The 23030-nt window shown below is 41.9% G+C and overlaps 1 protein-coding gene across 1 annotated transcript in view; it reads right to left on the bottom strand.

Annotated features, from left to right (window-relative positions):
* LOC144249335 (ecto-NOX disulfide-thiol exchanger 1-like) overlaps nt 1-23030 on the bottom strand; it is a 106318-nt gene that overhangs the window by 43173 nt on the left and 40115 nt on the right. The window contains exons 4-5 of the mRNA XM_077791583.1: nt 21159-21392; nt 10807-11019 (exon numbers count right to left, since the gene is read on the bottom strand). Of these exons, the coding sequence (XP_077647709.1) occupies nt 10807-11019; nt 21159-21392 (447 nt within the window). The remainder of the gene's footprint in view (nt 1-10806; nt 11020-21158; nt 21393-23030) is intronic.

Here is a 23030-nt window from a genome sequence, read left to right on the forward strand (position 1 = left end):
AGGTCATATATTTAGCAAGTGGCAAAGTTAGAAATGGAAATCACATTTGCCAAACTTCAGTTCATGAATTTATGTCCACATCATCCAGTCTTATGAGCTCTGTGGCATACAATGTATCTAGACATTGCACTAGATACTAGGGATGGAAAAAGCAAAGATGTGGCCCATCCTTGAGGTGCTCAAAGCTGGGAAAAAGAGCTACATACTTGATGAGCTTGCCACATGGGAACTACTGTAAGGGAGTCCAAGGGAGAGCGCCAGTCGAGGCTGGACAGGTTTAAAAACCTGTGGGCTGACACTTGTAGGTCAGTAGAATTTTCCAAGGCAAAGAAGCCAAACATTTGAGGTTGTGATGAGGCAGGAAGCCATGTTTATCTCTCTTCAAAAGTTTATTGAGGAATCTGAACCACAGTGCGGAAGAATCAAAACGTCTGCAAAAAGGGTCCCTGCGTCTTTTGTGTCTACCAGCTACCACTGTCTTCTCTCAGTCTGTGCCTTCAGCTTTCTCCCCTTTGTCTAATATGCATTTTCTCTTTTGGTTGAAATATACCTTGTTGAGTAATACATTTCAGCGGGGGAATCTTAAGGAGGTGGGGCTGGGGACTGCTGTTGTATGAGAGGGATGTGGAGCTGGGAAACCAATTAAGTCAGGTCTGAGCCCCAGGACCAACTGGCTGTGTGACCTGAGAACAGCCTCTGTCCTGGATCCCAAGACAAAGGGGGTTGCACTAGACAGTCCTGGAGTCCTGGAGTCTCTGGGACAGGGGTTGGCCACTTTTTCTGCATAGGAACAGATAGTAATCATTTTGGGCTTTGTGGGTCATATACCTGCCCTGCCACAGAAGGTGTCTGCACACCTCAGTGGCTTGTCTCCTTCAACAGAAACCCACTCACTTTCTGGATACAGTTTTCTTCTCATGGAGATCCAGCACACTAAGCTCAACTGGAATTTTTCAGATGTATGGACTCAAGAAAAGTTCATTTCTGCCTCATAGTAACTTCGTCACATCTCACTTTTCCTCTAAATATCTGGCTTTCAATCAATTTTGTGAAAAAAAAAAAAATATATATATATATATATATATATATATATATATATATATATATATATATATATATATATATATTTTGTGGATTCATCCCACCCAAGGACTATTTTTCCATGATCCCCCAGCCTAACCACATACACATGCCTTCCACCTCCCCTGAGGCTTGGCAGTGGTGGCTTCTTTTCCAGTCCCTAGAACGAGGCTCATATCAAGATAGTGGGGTTTTCATAGCAAAGTTTTATCTTTCCTAAGTTGCTGTGATTTTGTGAATGACCATGTACTGTGTTAAATCTTGAGATCTAGCCTTCTGTAATTCTTCACTGTTTCAGAGTGTAAGACTTCATTTCTCTTTCACATTTTGGTTATCATTAAAAAACATTTTTTTAATGACAACACCATTATTCCACTTGGTTGTGTTTTGTTGTTGTTTCGGTGATACTGAAAGCAAAGATACTAAAAATGGCTGTGCTCAGTGTGGCAGGCTTCTAGCATCCTCTACTATTGATTTTGGTATCCTGTGGAATAGAACATTTTGTGCTCATCCTTGATTTGGAAGCTTTTGTAAAATCATTTCCTCTAGACATTTATTCCCTTAGAACAAAGAAATATTTTTTAAATGGAAACAATGTTTCCAGCATTTAATACATTGGCAAATATAGCTATCAGCATGATTTTGAGAGAAATAAAAAAACCTATCGAGTTGCTAAAGCAGTTATGGTGATTTTTCCTTCCCATGGATGAACTATAGCAATGACTTCTACAGACATGGAAAAACATTTTAGCACTTCATAAAATTCTTTTTCGACAGCAGGGGACATAGGCACCAAATTTCCCTTGGCAGAAATAAAAAATGTTTAGATGAGATGTTTCTGAGAAGTAAATGATTTCAGAGAGAGGTTTTTAAGCAGAAGAAATGTGGACAAGGACACCAATCTGCTTAAAAGGGGGATTGTGGTACACAGGGGTCAGAAACCCGCACATTTCACTACGGCACTTAGCAGACGACCTGGCACTTAACCAGGCCCCAATAAATATTTGTGGAATGAATTTAATCATTCATTCAAACAGCTGAGGCTTTTACGATTTTGGTCAAGAAGACAGATGAGGACAGGACTGGGGGGGAGGTGGGTGTCAGTGTGTTGCACAGCCTTCTCTGATAATAACTCTGACCAGCCTTCAGCTTCTGCAAGGGTGTCGGGCACACATGCTCAGAGTCAAAATGTGGCTTCAAGTTCACTGTGCAGCCCAGCAGGGGTAACTCCACAGCACAGTACAGATGGGACATGTGCTCTGGGGACTTCCTGTCCTCTGTTGTGTGGTCACCTCAGGAGCTTTGGACATCATGGTAGGGCCGTGGCAGCCATGTTGCACTTAGACATCGAGACTCATTCAAGGATCCAAGCTGTTGACAGAGTAGGGACCGTGGGACTTTGAGTACCTTGGGTGTACACCGAGCAAACCCTTTCACACAGAGATGAAGAAACAAATTCAAAGAGCTGAGAAGACTGTCCTAAAGTGAAATGAGTAAGTAATGCTTGAGCTGGAATTAGAACCAGGATCTCTTTAGACTTAGCCAAAAGTACTGTTACCATTTGCTCTTTTCAAGACCAAAGAGAAGGCTAAGGCCATTTCATACCATAAATGTATAAAGCAAAGTTGCCTGTTAGTTCTAATCTTTCCAATCTATAAGCTGAAATAATTAATTACAGTACTATAAAGCTACTACAGCAAAGTTCACTACTGAAGTATATTTTCTGTGTTCCATTTAAAGACAATGAATATTCAAGCTAAGTTAGCTCAGACCATCATGGCTTATGCTGGGGGAAAAAAAGCCACCTTTGAGTGTTGTCTGCAGTTTTTTAGTTCTAGCCCAATTTCCAGCACCTTTTTCATTCCATCTGTGATTGCTCAATAACCATTACTTGCACTGAGGTCTTCTATGTTTTTATATGGTCACGCCCATGAGTGGTGCAATGAGGTAAGGAAAGAGAACAGTATATGGCTGTCTCCAGCCTAAGATCTCGCTAGAAGAAAACAGACAAATCTGATGCACATAAAATTAGAAACCATTGAATTAAATACTTGAGTATATAGTATGGAGTGCTGTAGAGGGAAGACTAGAGATGGCTATGTGACAGGGTTCATGAATGAAGCATGACAGCAGGGGGTTTCAGTGCTGGCTCTGGGAGGAAGGGAAGTATTTCAGATAAGACAAGTGGCACAAGCCAATGTGTGGAGGTGGTAAAGAAGGGAGTGCTAGAAATAAATACTCCATTTTCAAACCAGATAGCAGCATGTATGTTCAGTGTGATACCAGCACACCTCTTTAAAGCTACCTAAACTATAAATTTACATTTATAATACTCTTTTCTGATCATTCTCATTTTTGCATTTAAAAAAATACATGGTGTTTGAAAGCAAACTGTACAGGCCAAAATGTCTTGGTTCTAATTTTCCCATAAATTGCTAAATGACCAAGATATTTCAAGTCTGCGCCCCAAGCCTCAGTTTCCTCCTTTGCAAAATGAGAGAAAGGTTGGCCCAACAGGTCTCTAAGGTACCTTCTAGCTCTGTCATTCATGCTCATTATATTTATGGCACAAAATCTGAATAGAATAGACATTATGATTGCTGTATGTATATAGGTGACTGTATAACCAGTGTGATTCTGCAATCTGTACAATCAGAAAAATGAGAAATTATACCCCAATTGATTCAAATGTATGAATTGCCAAGATCATTGTAATGTCATGTGTAGCTAATAAAAAGAAAAAAAATGTGAAAAAAAAAAATAGACCCTTCTCCACTGAGGTCTGCTTTCCCGTTTGCCTTGTCTCCACTTTGCGTCCTTCTCTCTCTTTCACCAGGAAGCTTGCTGGGAAAGTACCAAGTGGGACTATCATGGAATGCTGCACTTTTTGTTCAAGTGTATGTGTTATAACAAGGCATGCACAACTGATCACATCGGCATGCATATTAATAAGTGAATGCAGTGGTCCATGCTTTCTGGACTTATAAAACAGCTCCTGTCGGAGCTTTGAAATGACAAGCTTTGCTCAGAACTGGAAAACTCAAAGTGGGAAGGCCAATGGGGAGTTGCTATGAAGTATAAATGTTTAAAAAGCAAAGAAGATCAAAACCCAAAAGCAAAGGAGAGTAAATCCCAAGAGTCTCTGAGGATGGAAAAGCCAGGGAAGTTTCTGCCAAATGAACCGATTAAGAAATGACAAAGGTGAGACAAGGATGATATAAGGATAAAATGACATGAGAATGAGATGACTCACTGTTCTGCAGCTTTTTTTTTTCTTTCTCCTATATCTAACAAATGAGACCTATCTATGTGGCCCAAAAGGGAAGAGAAGGCCCCACGTGTCACACTAGGATGGACCATGTCTTTGTTTAATATCTTGGATAACTGCACATCCATGGTCATAAGTGAAAAATTACCCCAAACACAAGAGAATGGATGCTGTACTCCCCACGCCCCTGGTTGGGTTCAGCTGCTGCTCTTCAAACAAACCAAGGCTTATATGAAAACAGTGCCTATTTGTCATGATCATGGATAAGTGATGGTCCTGGGGTGAAGACTAGAGATATGAAAAGGGTTAGAATTTATGCAAATGTTGTTCAGGATCAACACCATCAAAGCTAGAAGATAACTGCTGGATTTTGATGTAGACCTTGACATCATAATTTTTTCTTCTTGTTGTTGCTATTGATAGTTCTTGGTCTTTTTTGAGAAAATTTTGTTAAGCACTAAAATTCAGGCATAGCATCTCTGCTTTCTTTTTCCTAAATGGCTGGAGAGCCATCTAGGCTGATTCTTTTGGCATTTACTTTTCAAAATAAGCAAAGACAAATAAGACAAGTGAAACAAGGAAGAAGAGGTGCATCTTGTCCAGCACCATGGACAACTTTGCACCTAAAGCTGCCTTTGTTTGCTCTGCCAACTGGCTACTTTTAGCAAAACTTATAAAGGAGCCCACCATGCTTTGAGCTTTGCAGTATATCTGGACTTCCTTGGAAGGTGGTAAATAAGCCCTCCTTCAGCTGAGTCCACTTGCTATAATAAGCTACTTTGTTAATACCCCTCCTTCCAGGATGCATCAGAACAACTTTCCAGAAGTGTTGGCTGTTTGATGGACAGGCTGCCAAAAGATGCTGTGCAGAATAGCACTGGGTGGGCACCTCAGGGATGCTGCCCAGTTGCAAGTTTTCCTGCATCTAGGAGAAAAAGTGAGCCAAGAGGCCATTTCTTGAGTATCAGTGCTGTATAGTCTTAATCTCATTCTAGGTGAGAAATGAATATCAATGCAGACAAAGAGGGATATGATGGGTTCTGCTTTTGGAAAATGCAGCAGGTTGTCCATCACTGTGAACTTGACCAGTTCTTGTTTTCAAAGCAGCCCCACAGTGCTGGCACAAAACTCCTCTTACTACACTGAAATGAGCTTTGGGAAAGCAGAAAATGCTGAGAAGACACACAAACAATTCCACCAGAAGGACACTCATCCAGAAAATGAGACATTCAAAATTCACAGGGTGATGAAATACGTGTGTACCTATCATGTTAGTCAGGCTACTGCTGGTATTTTCATGGTAAAGATTTGGTTGGGGGGGTGGTGGTGGGGTTGTGGCTCAGTGGTAGAGCTCTAGCCTAGCACTGGTGAAGCATTGGGTTTGATCCTCAGCACCACTTATTTATAAGGATAAATAAATAAAGGTATTGTGTCCATCTTCAACTTAAAAAAAAAAAAGATTTGGTTCCCTTCACATCCAAAAAGTAGTCATCTTTTTTTTTTTCTTCCTGTTCTACTTCATTGCAACTCAGACTACATTTATGGTATCTTTACAAGTCATCCTTAAAAAGCTGGGCTATCAAAGATGCAAGGGAAGGTCCCTGGGACACTTCACAGCTGGGACGCACCCCTAGGTCAGCTACTGTTGAAGGTCAAGATCAGCTGTGGTTTCCACAATCTTCCTTGGTATCTGTTGACTATTGAAGTATTTTCCAGGATCAAATTACAGGGCCAAGAGGGATTTGTGAATAGTAATGGGTGAAAGTAAAGACTGGAGGAAGGCCACAAGTGGGGACACTCCAGCTTGAATGTCTCTGGTTTTCTACCGCAACTGTCCTCAGATCCCCTAGTCTATTACCAGTGGTCTGGTAAATTGCAATGATTTCTAAGAACAGCACAGCTACTGAGCTCTGTCTTTGATTTGATTAATTACACATGCAAGCCCAAATCCTCTTACATGTGGATAATGCTAATACCAACTCCAAACTGCCCAGCGAGGTCACCAGGAAGTTTGAGCTCACTTTTCAGGCTTCCTTCTTGTCTGCCTTCAGATTTACTCATCGCCCATTCATTACTCACTGCATCATCCACCAAGGACTTGCTGCATATTTCTATGTTCTAGGCACTTGTGTGTGTATGTACACACACACACACACACACACACACGCACACACACACACACACACATTCAATGACTAAGACTTGTCTTTTCTCTTCCTGGCACAATGATTAAAAGCAGACAAGGCATGAAATCATCATCTCCTTGGATAAGGGCTACATGGACGTGGTGATAAGGTGTGGTAATGGTGCACTGACTAGAAGAAGGTGGACCAGAAAGAGCCCTCTAAAGGGGGCAGCCCTTCAGCTGAGACCTACAGGGTAAGAAAGACTCAAGCATGCAAAGAGTGGAGGGAAGAGCCCTTCACACACAGCATGTGTGAAGTCTTGGAGGCGGAAGGTAGCTCTGAGGGGCTCAGGAGGAAGGCTGCCAGTGGATGTTACACAGTAAACACCCAACTCGGAAGAGGAAGGCTCAGAAAGTTTTGTGGGCTAGAAAGTGAGCAGTATCTCTAGTGCAATGGAAAGCTACCCAAGGGATCTACATGGAGAAGACAGGCTGATTTATTATCAGATGATGAGTGAAAAACAAACTGAAGCAGAGTAAAGGTGTAAAGGGAGTTATAATGTATGGTAGCACCGCAAAGGCTTTCCACTAGGCCACTCTCCCCTTCTTCCTAAATAAAAGACCTGAGTTTTTTTTCTGGAAAGCAGTAGACCTAGTTAAAGCTTATATTTCTCACTTTCCTTGGAGTTAGGAGTGGCTATGAGTAATTATTCTGCCTAATGAGACGAATGTGGAAGGCTATGAGGAACCTTAGGGTACTTCTTACTCTAATGATGCAACTCCTTCAGCTTTCTTTTTTTCTTCTCCTTTTTCTTATGTTAAAAAGAACTGGCTTTCTTACCACTCACCATAAAAATGGTAGATTACAACTGTAATGCTAACCTATTATGTGTTCCACCTTAGCCCTTCCGCATAGATCTTGGGGGACAAGGGGAGATAGTACCAATATGATGAGTATATTTCTCACTATGCAGAGGGTAATAAAATCCTTTGTTTCAGAAAAAAAAGGAAGGGAAAACAAAGACATAATGGCAGGAGCACCAGCAGTCATCCTAGATAATAATCTAGGAAAAACCAATAGCATCGTAGAAACCTGAGCCCATGCAGACTTGAACCACGGAACCAGTACCACCAAGACCTGTATCTGAATTTCACTTTGAGTGACAAAAAAGGGGGAAAAAAAGAAAGAACATCAATCCTATTGTTTAAGATATAGTTGGGTGGAGAGTTGGGAGCTGTAGTTCAGTGGGGAGTGCCTGTCTAGTATAAACAAGACCCTTGGCCTAGCATGGCAAAATAAAAAAAGAAAAGAAAAGAAAAAAGAAAGCAGCAGTTTGGTGGAGACTTCCATTACTCACAGTGGATACTGATTCTAAATGACCCACTAGGCAGTTAGAGTTGCCCAGGCTTCATGGACTTAAGCAGTGACCATCACAATGAAGAAAAGTAGGCCAAAGAGAGGTACATTTTTCAAGGTAGAAATAATGGACTTACTGATGGCTAGGATATGGGGCCTTATAGTGCATATTTCTATGTTCTAGGCACGTGTGTGTGTGTGTGTGTGTGTGTGTGTGTGTACAAAAAATTACAAGATTTTGGCCTGAGAATTTATTAAAATGGGAAGAGGAATGATTTGAAGAAGTTAAGGAAGAATTTAGTTTTTGTTATTTTATGTTGAGGTAAGAGGTATCTGTGATGGTGATCTCCACTCCTACGATTTCCTACCCTGTTCCAGCCTCTCCCTTACCCCCTCTTAATAGTGAATGCTCCTCCTGGTCAGCTCTTCTACTGCTCAGGTGTCCAGACAGATGCCCCAGGGGATGAGGCCTGTGGTCCCCAGTGCTGTCTGCTCAGCCCTGAGACTCGCCATCGGGAAGCCCAGCACTGCTGCACATCCAACCTCCTTTCCCAATTGGTCTTTATTGGTAATAAAAAAGCTGACATTTGGGGCCCCACATGTTACATTTTCTTGCCTGTCTCTCTGCTGTTTCAAAGACGGGCTGACTTAATGCCTCCATGTTGACAGGTAGGCATTTTGCATTCATTCAGCCACATAATAGGGGCCTCATTTTTACTGGTGCCTCTTTCAATAGCTATTGCCCCAAACACCAAATTTCTCCTCTATTCTACTCCACAGCTGCCCTCATATTTTCACTGTGAGACCCAAGGGCTGAGTCTTCCCTGTCAGATGAGACATACACGGCATGAATGGCAAGCTATTTAAAAGTGATGCAATAAATTGGTGCAGCCAATATGGAAAGAAGTATGGAAATTCCTTGGAAAACTGGGAATGGAACCACCATTTGACCCAGCTATCCTTCGCTTCAGTCTATACCCAAAGTACTTAAAACATCACACTACAGGGACACTGCCACATCAATGTTTATAGCAGCACAATCACAATAGCTAAACTGTGAAACCAACTTAGATGCCCTTCAGTAGATGAATGGATTAAAAAATGTGGCATATATACACGATGGAATATTACTCAGCAATAAAAGAGAATAAAATCATGCCTGTAAATGGATGGAGTTAAAGATAATGCTAAGTAAAGTTAGCCAATCCCAAAAAAACGAATGCTGAATGTTTTCTCTGATATAAGGTGACTGACTCATAGTGGGGTAGGGAGGGGGCGCATGGGAGGAATAGATGAATTCTAGATAGGGCAGAGGGGTGGGAGGGGAAGGACAGGGCAGGGAGTTAGCAATTATGGTGGAATGTGATGGACATCATTATGCAAAGTACACGTATAAAGACATGAATTGGTGTACAACCAGAGATATGAAAAATTGTGCTCTATATGTGTAATAAGAATTGTAATACATTCCGTTCTCATTTATTTAAAAAAAATCAATTAAAAAAATTGATGTGAGTGACCAAAAGGTAACAACACAGTAATCACTGCTCAGGTATGTGGTTTCCTGCCCTGACTCTGCAGGAATTGTGTATTGGAATTGTTTTGCTTTGTCCTCTCTTCATTTCTCTCCTACTAGGCCATCTTTACTTTCCCTCTGGCCACTAATTCATTCTTTTTTTTCCCCTCCTTTAAAAGCAGAAGACAATACCAGTTTTCTTTATTCTCTCTCTAGTAACCCTAACTTCAAAACTGCTGGACATACACCTTTGGATAAAGGGTCAATCTTCAGGGCTGGAGAGTGTAGGTAAAGTGGTATTATACCAGTCTGAGACAGGGCAGTTCTATTTTTTTTCTTTCTTTTTTTTTTTTTTTTTAAACACAGGTAATTCTCATATTGAATATTTGGTCACTTACCAGAGTTTATGTTTGAGACTTCATGACATTACACCCTATGCTGCTGCAAAAACTGTCTTTTGACAACAGAGTCTACTTTTACATTTAAGATCCTGGTTTTTCCTACCCCTCTTATTACCCATCCTAACAGACACATTATCTCTTGGGTTTATACTGATGGAAGAGGTGATAGGCATTTTGGCACATTATATCACTGCAAATAATACTTATCCTCAGAATAAATAATATAAATTGCTGTTGCATGGGGGTCCCTGCATCTGGTGTGGAATGGAGCACTGCATTGTTACAGTGTCATTCAATGGCTTTTTACCAAGCAAGAGCACATGGGCAGCTGTGATGCATTATGCTGCTGTGAAGTTAACTACAGACACAGATAGAGTGCCCACAGAAAAAGTAGACACCCTTTTTTTTGAATAGAGCCCTGGGTAATTACCTTGACTATTGTTCTAGGAGAAAGCCCCATTTATACCCCTTCATCAATTTAGCATCTAGACATGAAAAATCACCGACATTAAGTAGTTAAGGCAATTTGCTTTCCAAATGAAGAAAGGAAAAAAAAAAAATCTCCACTCCTGAGTTACCCATGCAGACAGCCAAAGCTCACCTCAAATAAAGGATCCTGAGGAGTTTATCTGCTGGGACTGTCTTTCTAAGCAGAGCCCCAAGACAATGTGTTCAGGGTCTGCTTTCTACTGACAGCCCTAGGAGGACACTCGAATGTGTGGACAGCCTGTAGGTAGAGGGTGGCACCCTCAGGGGTGGTGTGACCTGTGGTGGGTCCAACAAACACAGGTATGTGTGGCAGCCCTGCCCTGGGGTCCAGGCCTGGTGCTCCGAGGAAAAGCTACAGAAACTTTGCTCACCTTGATAAGTAAGCTCTCAGGGCAGGGTCCGTGTTCCTCCAAGTTGCCACAGAACATGAAATAGGTTATGAGGTTTCTCATTCAATATGGAGTAAAATGGGAGATTATTGAACTACTTACCCCCAAATGAGAACATAAAATGAATACAAAAGAAAGGCAAAATCACAATGAAAGAGATGGCCCCCAAAATTTTACTTACATTGAGTGAGGATCCCAGTTAAGGCATTTTTAAAATTCTCCTTGGCCTCCTCCATCTCTTGCTCATGGGTGGCTTTTTCATTCATTAGCCTGCGGACGTGGCTGTTGGCCGACTGCACCATGGAATAGAACTGGTTTGCAGAACGCCAATTCACTTCCCCCCTTTCAATCCAGGAAAGCAGGACTGTGATAGCCTCGGAGAACTTGCTATCATCTGGAAATGGAAAACCACCAAGTACAAATCATGCCAAGGTGAGAAAGAAACGCTTTATTCTGGTTCCACTCAAAAAGCAATTTGTGAGGGATGCGATGGGCACACCTGTAATCCCAGTAACTCAGGAGGCTGAGGCAGGAGGATCCTAAATTTGAGGCCAACCTGGGCAATGTAGTAAGGCCCTGTCTCAAAATTTAAAAAAAAGGGCTTGGCATATGGATTAATGATAGAGGGTCCCTGGACTCTGTCCCCAGTACTGAAAGAACAAAACAGAACAACACACACAGTCCATTCTGATGGATAAATTCTCAGAACTGAACAAAGTGAGCCTTCCTGTGACTGACTGCTTTTCTTAACTCCTTTTTTTCATCAACTCATGGCACCATGAAACCATCCCTGAGACTCCCACTCTCACCTACCAACTCCAAGGACTCAATCATAGGACATTTACTCTGGGCATTGTAGGCAATATGTTGTACTCCATTCCTAACACCAAATCTTGATTACTCTTTCTTAAAACTGGCTTGAAAAACTGTTATTAACCTATTTGTCCTCAGCTTCACTTCTTTATTCTCTTATCAGAAATATTTCCTGAAGATACCAGTTTTCTGACTTATGAAATCAGCCGAGTTAGCGTCAAAATACAGATGGCACATTATTTTAAAAACTAGTCGTAAAGCAAGATATTGTTTACAAGGCAGTAGTGGGAATAAGTCATTTCTGTTCTGCAGTTCAAAACTAATTTCATTTTAAGGTTAGTATAAAAATATTTAAATAGGCTGAAAAATAGAGTATTTCCTTTTTTTTTTTTTTTTTGTAGAGAATATGCTCCTGGAGGTGGTTGGTGTTTTCTTGGATGGCTACTACAAAGTCTCTTTGAACCTGGTGTGAGGCCAGGGCAGGAGGATAGAAAGTGGGAAATGAGGTTCTGCTGTAAATAAGTGATAAAGTTTATTTCAAAGAAAACAAGAGACTTGCCTGTTTGGGAGTGTTGCTGGAACAGACCGGTGTTGTATGGCTCGGAGGTGGAGAAAAAGCAAGTGTGAAGGTGATTAAGTTAATGAGAACTGCAAGTTGGATGTTGGTTATTACATTAATCGATCTGATGACTGCTGAAGGCTCGCTGCATATTTTTAGGCAGACTTGAGGGCAGAAGCCTTTCCACCCCTTACAAAACATGACTTAGGAAAACTACCCTACATGTATTCAAGTGAAGACAGACCCTGAATTCTAAAAATCAGGACCAACTAGACTGCAAGACTCAGATTCTTATTCATTCATTTGACAAACACTGAGTGCTACTCCACGCCAGGTACTGCCTGCTCCCTGGTGGACTAGGAGAATCCTCCTGTGCTGTGCACACCTATGGACAGAGGTGATTCATGTTTGATGAAGGGATTCAGTTTTTACTTAACAGATTTTTAAAAATCAACTATTATATTGTTACGTGTATTCCATTTGTTACAGCACTTTGCCAATTTTGTGGGATGCTGTACAAATACCTTACTAAAGTCCTAAAGACATTTGCCCAAACTAGGGTATATAGCCCAGTGTGCCCACGCACTGTGTGAAGGCAGGACTCAGCCCAACTCAAGGCCATGCACGGTGAGCTCTGCCTTCTCCAGATGCAGCTTGTCACTTCTGCTGCTGACCAGACACAATTCCAGGCCCTCTCTTGTTCCGCAGCTGCCCTCTGGGCCTGGGGATCAAAGCCTTTTTCTTTTTTTTTTTTTTTTGAGCAAATGGACTCCTGGGCCCTCACACTTGAATCAGAGGAGATAACTGCCTGGGGATGTTCACAGAATATCCTGCAAGTGAAAGACTCAAGTTTCCTTGAAAATCTCAACCCACAGGCACACAGCACACTCAGTAGTACTGCTGGCTCATGCAATTGTGTTAACTCTGGAATTCCAGTCTAAGTTCAACCCTCAGTGAACTCTGGCTGCAGTGGTTTCTTATCTCATTTCATGGACCGAAGCGGCTTGTGTAAGATAAAATCCATCATACACAACTTAGCATTACGCTCAGCCCATAGAGAGGCCCATAATTTAGCATTATGTTTGTGAGAGGCCCACTGCGACCGTTACAGTCAGAATAAATTCTGCCTCCCTCCACACTCTCTACCGCTCCCCCTGCCAATATATGTTTGGAGAATGGATCTCGGAACAGACAGCAGAAATAAACTTAAAGCTTATAAGAAACCTTTTTTTTTTTTCCTTCTTAAAAAATAACAACAACAAAAAAGAACACTGACTTCATGTACTATTTTTCACCTTTGCTGAGAATTAGCCTCTACACAGCACAGAGAAAGAAAAACCCTGGGACTTGTGGTGGGGGGAGAGAGAGGGAGAGGGAGAAAGAGAGGGGGGAGGGAGGGGGAGAGAGAGAGGGAGAGAGAGAGAGAGAGAGAGAGAGAGAGAGAGAGAGAGAGAGAGAGAGAGAGAAAGTGCCCCCCCACGCACAAGCGAGAGAGCAAGCCATGTGCCTCATCTTTCTTTCTCTTGCACGTAGTAGTGGGTAGTTTTTCCTTTTCTTGTTCTTGGTAGTTCAGTTCATAAATATACTAAGTTACTGTCAGGAAGAACACACTTAAATTTTAAAAATGTATGTTTGCTCAAGTGGTCCAAAAAACACATTTTATTGCTCTTCACTCCTAGATCTCAGCTAAGCACAAGTTACAGGCAGCAGATTATAGTTAACTGATAGCTTCTAGAAAGGAAACAACACCCTTGGGATTAAGCAACTAAAAATACACTATTTAAAAGTGAGTGGCCAAGAGGTTTTCTAACATTTTAACTCATACTAGTAGGCAAATCCCATTAGCCTAAGAGAGTGTAGAGTTGTGAAAACTCTCAACTTCATTTTTGAACTTTCTGATGACAGCAGAATGATGTATGATTGATGTACTGCCATTCAAATTAAATTTAAAACACATCAGTTAAGGCATGCTTGGTAACTCCGGTCAATATTTGTTGCCATGTAAGAAGTGTCTTTAATTTATATTAATTAAGACGAAGCCAGTAACTCCCTCTGGATGGCTACAGGAGCTTATTGGGAGCAGTCATTTTTCAATGCCCATCTGTAAATTCAATTTTGTATTCAGTGGAAAGATCACTGAGAAAGCAGAAAACAATATAAACTAATTTAAACAGGATTTTAGATTGCAGCATTATTAAAGCTATTCATGCGGAAAGAAATTAACGCCGCTCATAAAAATCACATCAAAGATGCACTTATAAAAATTCTAAGCACTTTCCATGAACATGTTTAGGCATAACTCTGAACATGGGTGTGCAGTTTAGAAATTAAAATCTGCAGATGTGCTTTTTCCACAGTAAGAATTGGGGAAATTGCCATATTATGGCATGAATATGGACCATTTGCTCAGTAAAACTTGCCCAGCGTCTTCTAAGCAGGGTCCTCACCATGTCACACTTGGGTGACTAGAAATGTTTGCTCACGGGTCTTCCTTCCTGCTTGGCAGGAATGGGCCCCCATTTCTTTGTCACAGCCCTGGCTAAGCACCATGGCCCTGGCCCCGCTTTTGCACTTGCTGTGCTCTTCCTCAGAGAGACCCTTAAACACTCTGTCCCCCTGGCCAGGGTCATTTTTCCCTTAAGATTCAGCTGCCCTTTCACACAGAAAACTTCAGCAACCTGGCTTGTACTCTTTGCTATGTTCCTACCCTTCTCCATGTGTCCCACTGATACAGTCACCCTGCACAGTACTGTTGGCTCATACCTCTGTCTCCTGTTCTGAGGGTCTAATATGAGAATAAAACCTGCCAAACATATTTCAATGTTTTGGGTTGCTTTGGCTTTTTTTTCCTTTGTAATTTATATTTTATTGTGCTCTATTTCTCATGGACTTGTAGTGATTACTACTAGAAAGCTACAAACTCAACAAATAAGAGTCAGAAAGCTTCACAGTTGATAATAAAAAAATTTAATCTCATGTTAAGGAGTATTTTCCCACATTTCATTGTCTACCACAGATAAATGTTCTCAGGACCTTCAAGCTGACTGCTCCTTTTGTCCTTCAAGTCTCTGAGGTCATTATCACTGGCTATGAAAGTTAGAAGTGATGTCAGATAATGGCAAAGCCTTTGGCAGTAAGACACTTACCAGATTATCAATTGATTCAAAAAATTTTGAAAGCATTTTTAATCCTGGAATGGAGGAAAGCACTGCTTAGCCTTTTGAGGAGCAAGTAATATGAGAATGATTATGTATCATCCCCCAATGTTCCCACCTGTATCCACGCCCATCTCATTTCAGACTTTGTGGTTCTCCTTCCTTCTCCCTGTCTTCCATGTTTATGAGTAACTGCCATACAGTAGGCATTTAAAAATTGTATGTAGGATAATTTCTGCTAAAAGACCACATGCATCAGCATCCTTTGGGAGCGTGTTTAAAATGCAGGTTCAGCCTTTCTCAGACCTCCCAACTGTGAATCTGCATTTTACCCCAAGTGACTGACAGGTACAATGAAGTTTGAGAAGCACTGGAAGAAATAACTCAATGAAGGCCAGATAAACTAGTTAGGCACTAATCTAAGTTAAGACATAACGAAAACCTGAAATTCAAAGCAGCAGCTAAGATAGTAGGGAATACTGAAGAATCTGATGTGATTTTGAGAAACTTTGGGGATCCCTGTCCCTAAATCCCCATTCCCAATTAAAGAGAAGCTGATACTTCCATCCAAGAAAGAAATAAGTATCCAAGACTTGGAAATGCACATAGCCATCCCTGCAAATCCTTTCAATGGAATGCTTGGCATGGACTAGGACCCCCCACAACACACACACATATTATCTGGTTGTTGGGGTGTGAACCTTCACTTGTCTTTGACTAGGCTATTTTACAACTCTGTGGGAATAGAATATAAATTGTGGAAAACACTTCCTCTCTGTAACAGTACAAATGTAGAAACATTTTAATCTTTATAATGAACACATTTTCCTTTAAACCCATTTTAACATCTTATTGCTTTCTCATTAATTAATGAGTTAAATAAAATCTCTGGCAACTGCTCATTTTATATTTGTAAGACATTCATGACTTCACCACCATAGGTCCTTTAACACCCTCTTCAAAAGCAGGGCTCCTGCTATAGTCATGTCTGAAACCTCAAGGCAAGGCAGAAAGGGGTGGATATTTGGTGAATTTTAATATAACTGATATGTAGAAAATGATGGGGGAAGGAACCAAAGTGGTAAGTAGTTTTTTCCTACCTTTTTGTGTGCTCAGGGAGATCCAGCCTTGAATTTCACAACAGTGATAGGCTCTCAGCCAGGCCATAAACATGGAATGTGAAATTTAAGTGGGCCACAGTGCTTTTACTTATTGTTGTACACAGGAACAACAGGAGGGTGTTCCATGTTTGAACAGAAAGAAAGTGAAAAAAATAAAAATAAAAAGACATCATATGAAACTTTTCTTCCCAAAGAAATGAGGACGTGGACATACAATGAATGGCATGTCTATACAACTCTCAGAGATTTCTGGCCTTGATGACGGCTGGACATTGCTTACAGAGTAGAGTCATGTGTGGATCTAAGTAGATTTGGAATTCCAGCATGGTCAACGCATTGCTACTACCACATTCCGAAAATTCCACTGGGTGTATCTGTTATGGTTTGAATATCCCTTCCAAAACTTGTGGAGAAATTTAATTGCCTTGTGATAGTATTAAGAGATGGGACCCTCATGAATGTATCATGCCACTATCATGGTAGCGTGCTCCTGGTGAAAGGACAAGTAAGTCCTCATCCTCTATCTTGTGCGCTCGCTTGTCCTTCCTCCTTTGACTATGGGGGGTACTGTGGCATAAATGCCCTCCCCAGAACCAGGTGCTATGCTCTTTAATTTTCCATCCTCCAGAACCATGAGCCAAACAAACTTTTATTGCTAATAAATGATCCAGATATAAGTATTTTATTATAGCACTGGAAAACTAAGACAATTCTCAAATGAGTCTCCATTTCTGGCTGCTCAATGAACTACGCATCAATTAACCAATCAGATGGCATAAAAGGATATTTATAAGTGGCTAATGCTCCTCAATGTCCCCAACACACACACACACACACACACACACACACACAATCTCCCCTATTATTATTGTCTGTAAAAATGAGAGAATTAAGGGGGCAATATGAAAATGTACTGGTTATTTCTGCTTCAGGGCCAAGCAAAATGTTTCTAAATGAAATGGCCTATCTTGCCTCTATGAAGGTCAATAACAATGAAGCAAGTGATTCTCAAACAGGCTCCTGTGCTTCATATTCCTCTTGCTTAAAGAAGGAGTTCTAGCTTTTAGCTAATGGAACGCCCATTTGGCTCATAGCATTATTGATTTTTATTTTCATGGAACCATAAATATTGACAACCATCTCAGTAAAATGCCAGTACCTCCCTACCTACCTACCTCCCGCTGGCAGGCTGATCCTTGGGCCACTCTGTGTGCAAATCTCAGTCCTCTGGAGATGATGAGTAGGATCCCAGGAGGACTGGATTCTGGATGACACACGGGGAATCCTAAGGGCACCGTGTGCAGAGTCTTCCTACAATTTCACCTGACACAGACAGAAACTCTTCATTTCAACACATAATGAAAGATTATGTGCAGCTTTCCAAAGGGGAAAAAGTACACAAAAACTTTTTAATGTTCTTGCCCAGAGAAATCCCCCGTGAATTAGGATATAATCCTTCCGCACGGTCTAATCAATCTTTTCCTTGCACAGCCCAAACACAGGGCTCCTCCAGGGCTGGATGGTCTGGGCTAGACACACAGAAATTCATTATCTCATCTGCCTGGTGCCACTGTTTCCAATAAAGTGTAATTATGGTGTATCGAGCTCCTTCTCACTTTCTCAAAGCCACGCCATAAACTTTGGGTCCGTGTGCGGTTACTTCCCAGTCAGTCTTCATTAGGTTGAATTGTCTCCGAACAATGTCTATTTAATCAGCAGGGTGCCTGCTGATTTTCTTTTTTGGAATTTATATTACTGTAATAGACGCTGGGTGACTTTGTGCCTTAGACACTGTACAATTACAACCCAGTGTTTCTCCTGGCTTCGAAGGCCCAGCAGCCAGTAAATGGGGGTGACCTGGTCCCAGAAGATGCTCCCTTTCTGAGCCCTGCACTGCCCCACTGAGTAAGCTATCTACCTGGGGAGAATACCCTGCCTTTGCCAACTTATAAAAGTATACTATTATCATAACATAACAATCCCACTACGGTAAGTGGCAAGTTCAGAGTGATTTGTTATTGACTCACCTCTATAAGGCAGGGGGCTTGTGTAGTAGAATGCTCAGCAAATACTTCCTGAGTGACAGGAGAGAGAGCTGAGTAGACACACATCCTTCCCTACGTTTTCTGACACACTGAGCAGCACTAGTGGCCAGAAAAGCAGCATATGGATGCATCAAAGAGAGGGAAAAGAGAGAAAGGAATTCATTTCTGAACACCTACTGTGTGTAGTTCTGGCACCATCAGGGCATGGAGAGCCTTGTGAGCCATAAGAAAGAATTGGCTTATACAGGTTTTGCTGAATGAAGCTGATCTTCAAAAAAAGAAAGTTGTAGGAATAAATAAGTATGATGTAAAATGGGAGAAAATGTCTGTAATAAACCTAAGATAGCAAGATTTCTCAGGGGAGGAAAAAAATCAAATCCAATTAGGTATTTTCAGATTGCTTTTTCACTGCTTTTCTGACACAGGTTTCCGTACCTTACGTCTTGACTGCATTTTATAGCCCCACATCAGTGAAATCATCTTCAGGGAAACAGTTTCCTTGGCTCCTCTTGTCTGGCTTTGCAGTGTTATAAGGAGCATGGAGTGGATTTCCTCTCTGAGGCAGCCAATTTCCTAAGCAATTAAATGCTGTTTATATTCCAAACTCTGTGCTTGGGTTGAAATTGTCAAGCCTGATATTACCTGACTCTTGCCTAAGATGTATTCTCAGCTAGTTCATTCTACTGTAACAGCCATCTATTAAAATTTCCAATCTGTTCTCTCCTCAAGGGATCATACAGTACTTGGCAAAGGTACAGCTTCTGAATTTTGCAAATTATACTCATCTATATAAATATATATTTTTTAAATGGCAAGGCTTGCAAATTACTCTACCAAATTGACATCCCAATCTGCTATCCTCTAAAAGGAGAGGCAAATGCCATGTACCTCATACATGCATAGATGTCTCTGGGCTGGTTTCTTAAAAATAACATAATGTAGATGCCAAACTTTCATGAAATTCCTCCAGGAGGTTGCAGAACCAAGGTACTAGTATTTGTCACTTCTAGGGATGGATGTGAATAAATATAATTTAGTCCATGTAGATCAGGAGTTGAGACCACATAAAGCACTGAATATTAAAGAAGAAATTATTTGTTCCAATGAACATTCCTGGCTGAGAATACTGCTCTTTCTCATTTTGGATACTCCTTGTGGTTTCTAAGCTGACTGGAGAAGTGAGAGAGAGGTCTGTATTTACACCGTGTGTGACTTTTATTGAAGGGGCAGCCACTGCCTATGTATTTATGCCCATCTGATAGGTCTCTAGAGAGCAACAAAATATGCACCTAAAGTGTCAGTAAGAAGTGCTCCGTAGTTACACAGGGGCACTGCAGTGGCAACTGAGGCTGATTAGGAATTCCCTAGCCGGACAGGGGGTTGAGGGCTAGAAGCACAGGCCTTTTATTTTAAAGCATAGAATGTCATTTTTTATCTTTCTAAAATAGGTGTCAGGCAGCTTTTCATATATTTTCTTTGGTGAAAACATACCATCCACTTAAGCCACTGCCAGAAACACATCAGCTAGGCTCTGAAACAGTTAGGACTGGCCACACCCCTCCTCTCACCTGGAATTTTTTCCTCTCACTCTGCTCTTTATGAAATAAAACCCAAATCCAGCAATAGCCTTTCAGGCTCCAGACTGCTTTTCTAGCTTCACCTTTTTCTACAAATGCAGCACCTGGGCCACATTCCTCCCTGCTTCCCAAGTGTCTTTATTTCTAGGCTCCAAACTCCGGATAGAATGCCTTTATGTGCCCCCAACTTCCCTTATAATCTTGGAAGAAAATCTTGTTTATTCTGCCAAGGTCCAATTCTACCTGCTCTGTGAAGACCTTCTCGACACCTTCATCAACTTTGTTGCACTTGCCTGATTTCCCCAAAGCATATTGCACAGCCTTGGGCTGGTGGCTATCCAAGTGCTTCATTCCACAGTTTTTCATTTCCCTGTGGACACTTGCCTATGGCAACTGTTACCTATGCTAGTCCTGACAGCACCCAATGACCCAAAGATGGTCTGTGCATTGTTTGCCTATAAAATATCCAGATGTTGCTCAGCTCTCACAACTTTGGTCAAAAATAGAACTGAATTCATAATCCACGTGAATCAAACCGTGTAATATGATGTATTAAGAACTATGTAATGTTATGAACGACCAATAAAAAAAAAAAAATAGAACTGAATTCACACACACTTCAACCTAATGTCAAACTCTAGCCTCTTTCCAATCATTATGATGTTCAGTAGGGTAGTGTCCTTAAACCCAGAGGAAGCCTCAGCAAACATTGGAGGAAATGAAATAGCTCTCTTCTGCTGCTGCTCATCTGTAGGCATTCAGAGTGTTCCTTCACCTCCAACTCTGAAGACCGGCCTCCATGAAATACAGAGATCCTCCTCTATCCTGCAATGGATCCTGCCTAGCACAGTGTCTGACATGGCTCAAGAAGTTACGAGTAGAGTCTTGTGGATGCAAACTCCACAAAGCTCTGGGAATACTAGGAACTGACAAACTTTATAGGTGAAGCTACTTCCCAGGCTCACTCAACACCAGGCCAGAGGACAAGAGTCTGCTCTTGGGTTTGCTGCTGTCCACTGTTCTGCCCCGTCATTCAGTGAGTTTGGTCATATGACAGTACACACAGCACTGATGGTGAGAAGGACAGGGCTCACTCCCGAGCAGGACGACGAGGAAGCCTAGGTGTCAACACTTTGGCTCACTTGAAACCAGCAGGAAAGGGGCAACAGGAACACACAGGGCTCCGGCATTTGAGGATCACTGCTTTCTCTTTCAGTAGTGACTGTGGTGCAGGAAGAAAAACCAGCACATGTGGCTTCCTACCTTTCAGCTTCTCTGCCAGCAGTGCTGCTTCATGCTCCGAGTAGTGCATTATGGCTGGTGGCGAGGGCGGCCGGAGCCGGTCCTCCTCCAGCTTGCGACGATGCCGCTCCTCACGGGCTCTCATCCTCTGCTTGCATTCCCACTCATAGAAGTCGTCTCTGGCCTGGGCGAAGTCTACGTGAAGGCGGCCTGAATCCTTTTTGTCTGTGCTGGACCCTAATCGCATCCGGTAACCTGAAACCAGTGGAAAGTCTGGTCATATCAGGGTCACCATGGACTCACTTCTGCTCCAGGCCCTCACCGGGGCTAGGCAAACCACTTAACTCCGTGGCCCTCAGGACAGGACATCTCCCCCAAAGAGGTAGGAAAGCACTTCTCCTCCCCAGAGACCCTGAAGCCCTACTAAATTAATTAAGCCTGTTAGGGTATGAGAATAAAGATAACTCTGGGAGGTTTCTCAGAGGATGTCTTAACCATGTTCTAACCCAGTGTCACCAACAGAGGATGATCTTAAGAAGCAGCGGTCAAATTGTGGTAATTCCTTCTTCCCTCTGGCTTCCAGGAAGCTCAGAAACAAATTTGGTATGTAGTATATTTTTTATTCCTGCCCTTTTATGGCCTTGATGTTTTTATTTTCAATTTACTATAACTTTATTGCATAAGCACTCAAATTCTTCATAGAAGAGGGGTGGGAGGTATGAGTAAATAAAGAGCATCTATGATATTTAAAAAGATCTCCAAAGTAAATTCCAGAACACCTCACTTAGGCTGTTGCTTCATTCCCCTAGAAAATATGGCTGCTCAGTTTTCTCTCAGCAGCTGCAAAAGCCACAATTACCAAGGCAATTTTGCAATGCTGTTTTATTTCCACTTATCCTCTGGGGCATGCAGGGGAATATTTTACCTTCAATCAAGAGGCCTCAATGCTGCCTCCCTTGCAGCCCCGCAGCACCCTCATCTTGCATGCAGCATCATACAAATTGTCCATACAGTCTTTAAAGGCCACGGGAGCCCTATGCAAGAGCCCAGAGCTAGGCCAGAAAAAAAAATGGGCCTGGAAATCTTTGGGGGATTTACTGAGAGCTACCAAACTTATAAAGATTATGAGCAAAAACTAGATCTGAGAAATCAACACAGGACTGAAACCAGCCAGCCAGCCCAACTTCAAATGAAGAAGAGTTGACTTTGAGGTTGTTCTTCAGTTTGGGCTATTCAGATTTTCAGAACATAAATTCAGGTCCCAGCAGGAACATGACTGCCAGGGGCTGCCAGAGGAGAGACCAAAATAAGCATTTTTTCTGTGCAGGGGCTTTGCAAATAAGATAGGACTACAGAATGCTAGGCTGTGCTATGCTGGTATTCAAGATCTCATGGTAGGTTTCAATGGATTACTGTAGCATTTTGGGTTAAAATACAGCTGAAAATCCCTGTAGAGATTGGCTTCCCCCTAGGTAGGGCACTTCATATCTTTCAAAAGTTATAAATAAGATACAGATCTCACATCTGATGCCTGCATGCCACTGAACTTTTCTCCCTCCTAGGTTTCCAAAGTGTTATCTAAAAATGGGAAGACATCACAATACCAATCAAAAATGCAAACAGCCCGCTATTCCCAGATGAGCAGAGTTAATGCTAGAGTAAAATGTGTCTTGGTTGTGGGCCACGGAAAGTTAACAAGTCAGCAGGCCATGGTGATACATACATAACAGCTGAGCTGGCTAGACTGCTTGGAACTGGCCAGCTGCCCCAACTGGCCCAGCAACTTTCCCTCGCTTATGTACAGAGAAATGACTTGTCTCATGCTTCTGGTTCCAACATCGTCTCTTTCACCAAAACATCGTCTCTTTCTCCAAAACATCATCATTAAGGCCT

This window comes from Urocitellus parryii, chromosome 11 (assembly GCF_045843805.1).
Source record: "Urocitellus parryii isolate mUroPar1 chromosome 11, mUroPar1.hap1, whole genome shotgun sequence".
Lineage (NCBI taxonomy): Eukaryota > Metazoa > Chordata > Mammalia > Rodentia > Sciuridae > Urocitellus > Urocitellus parryii.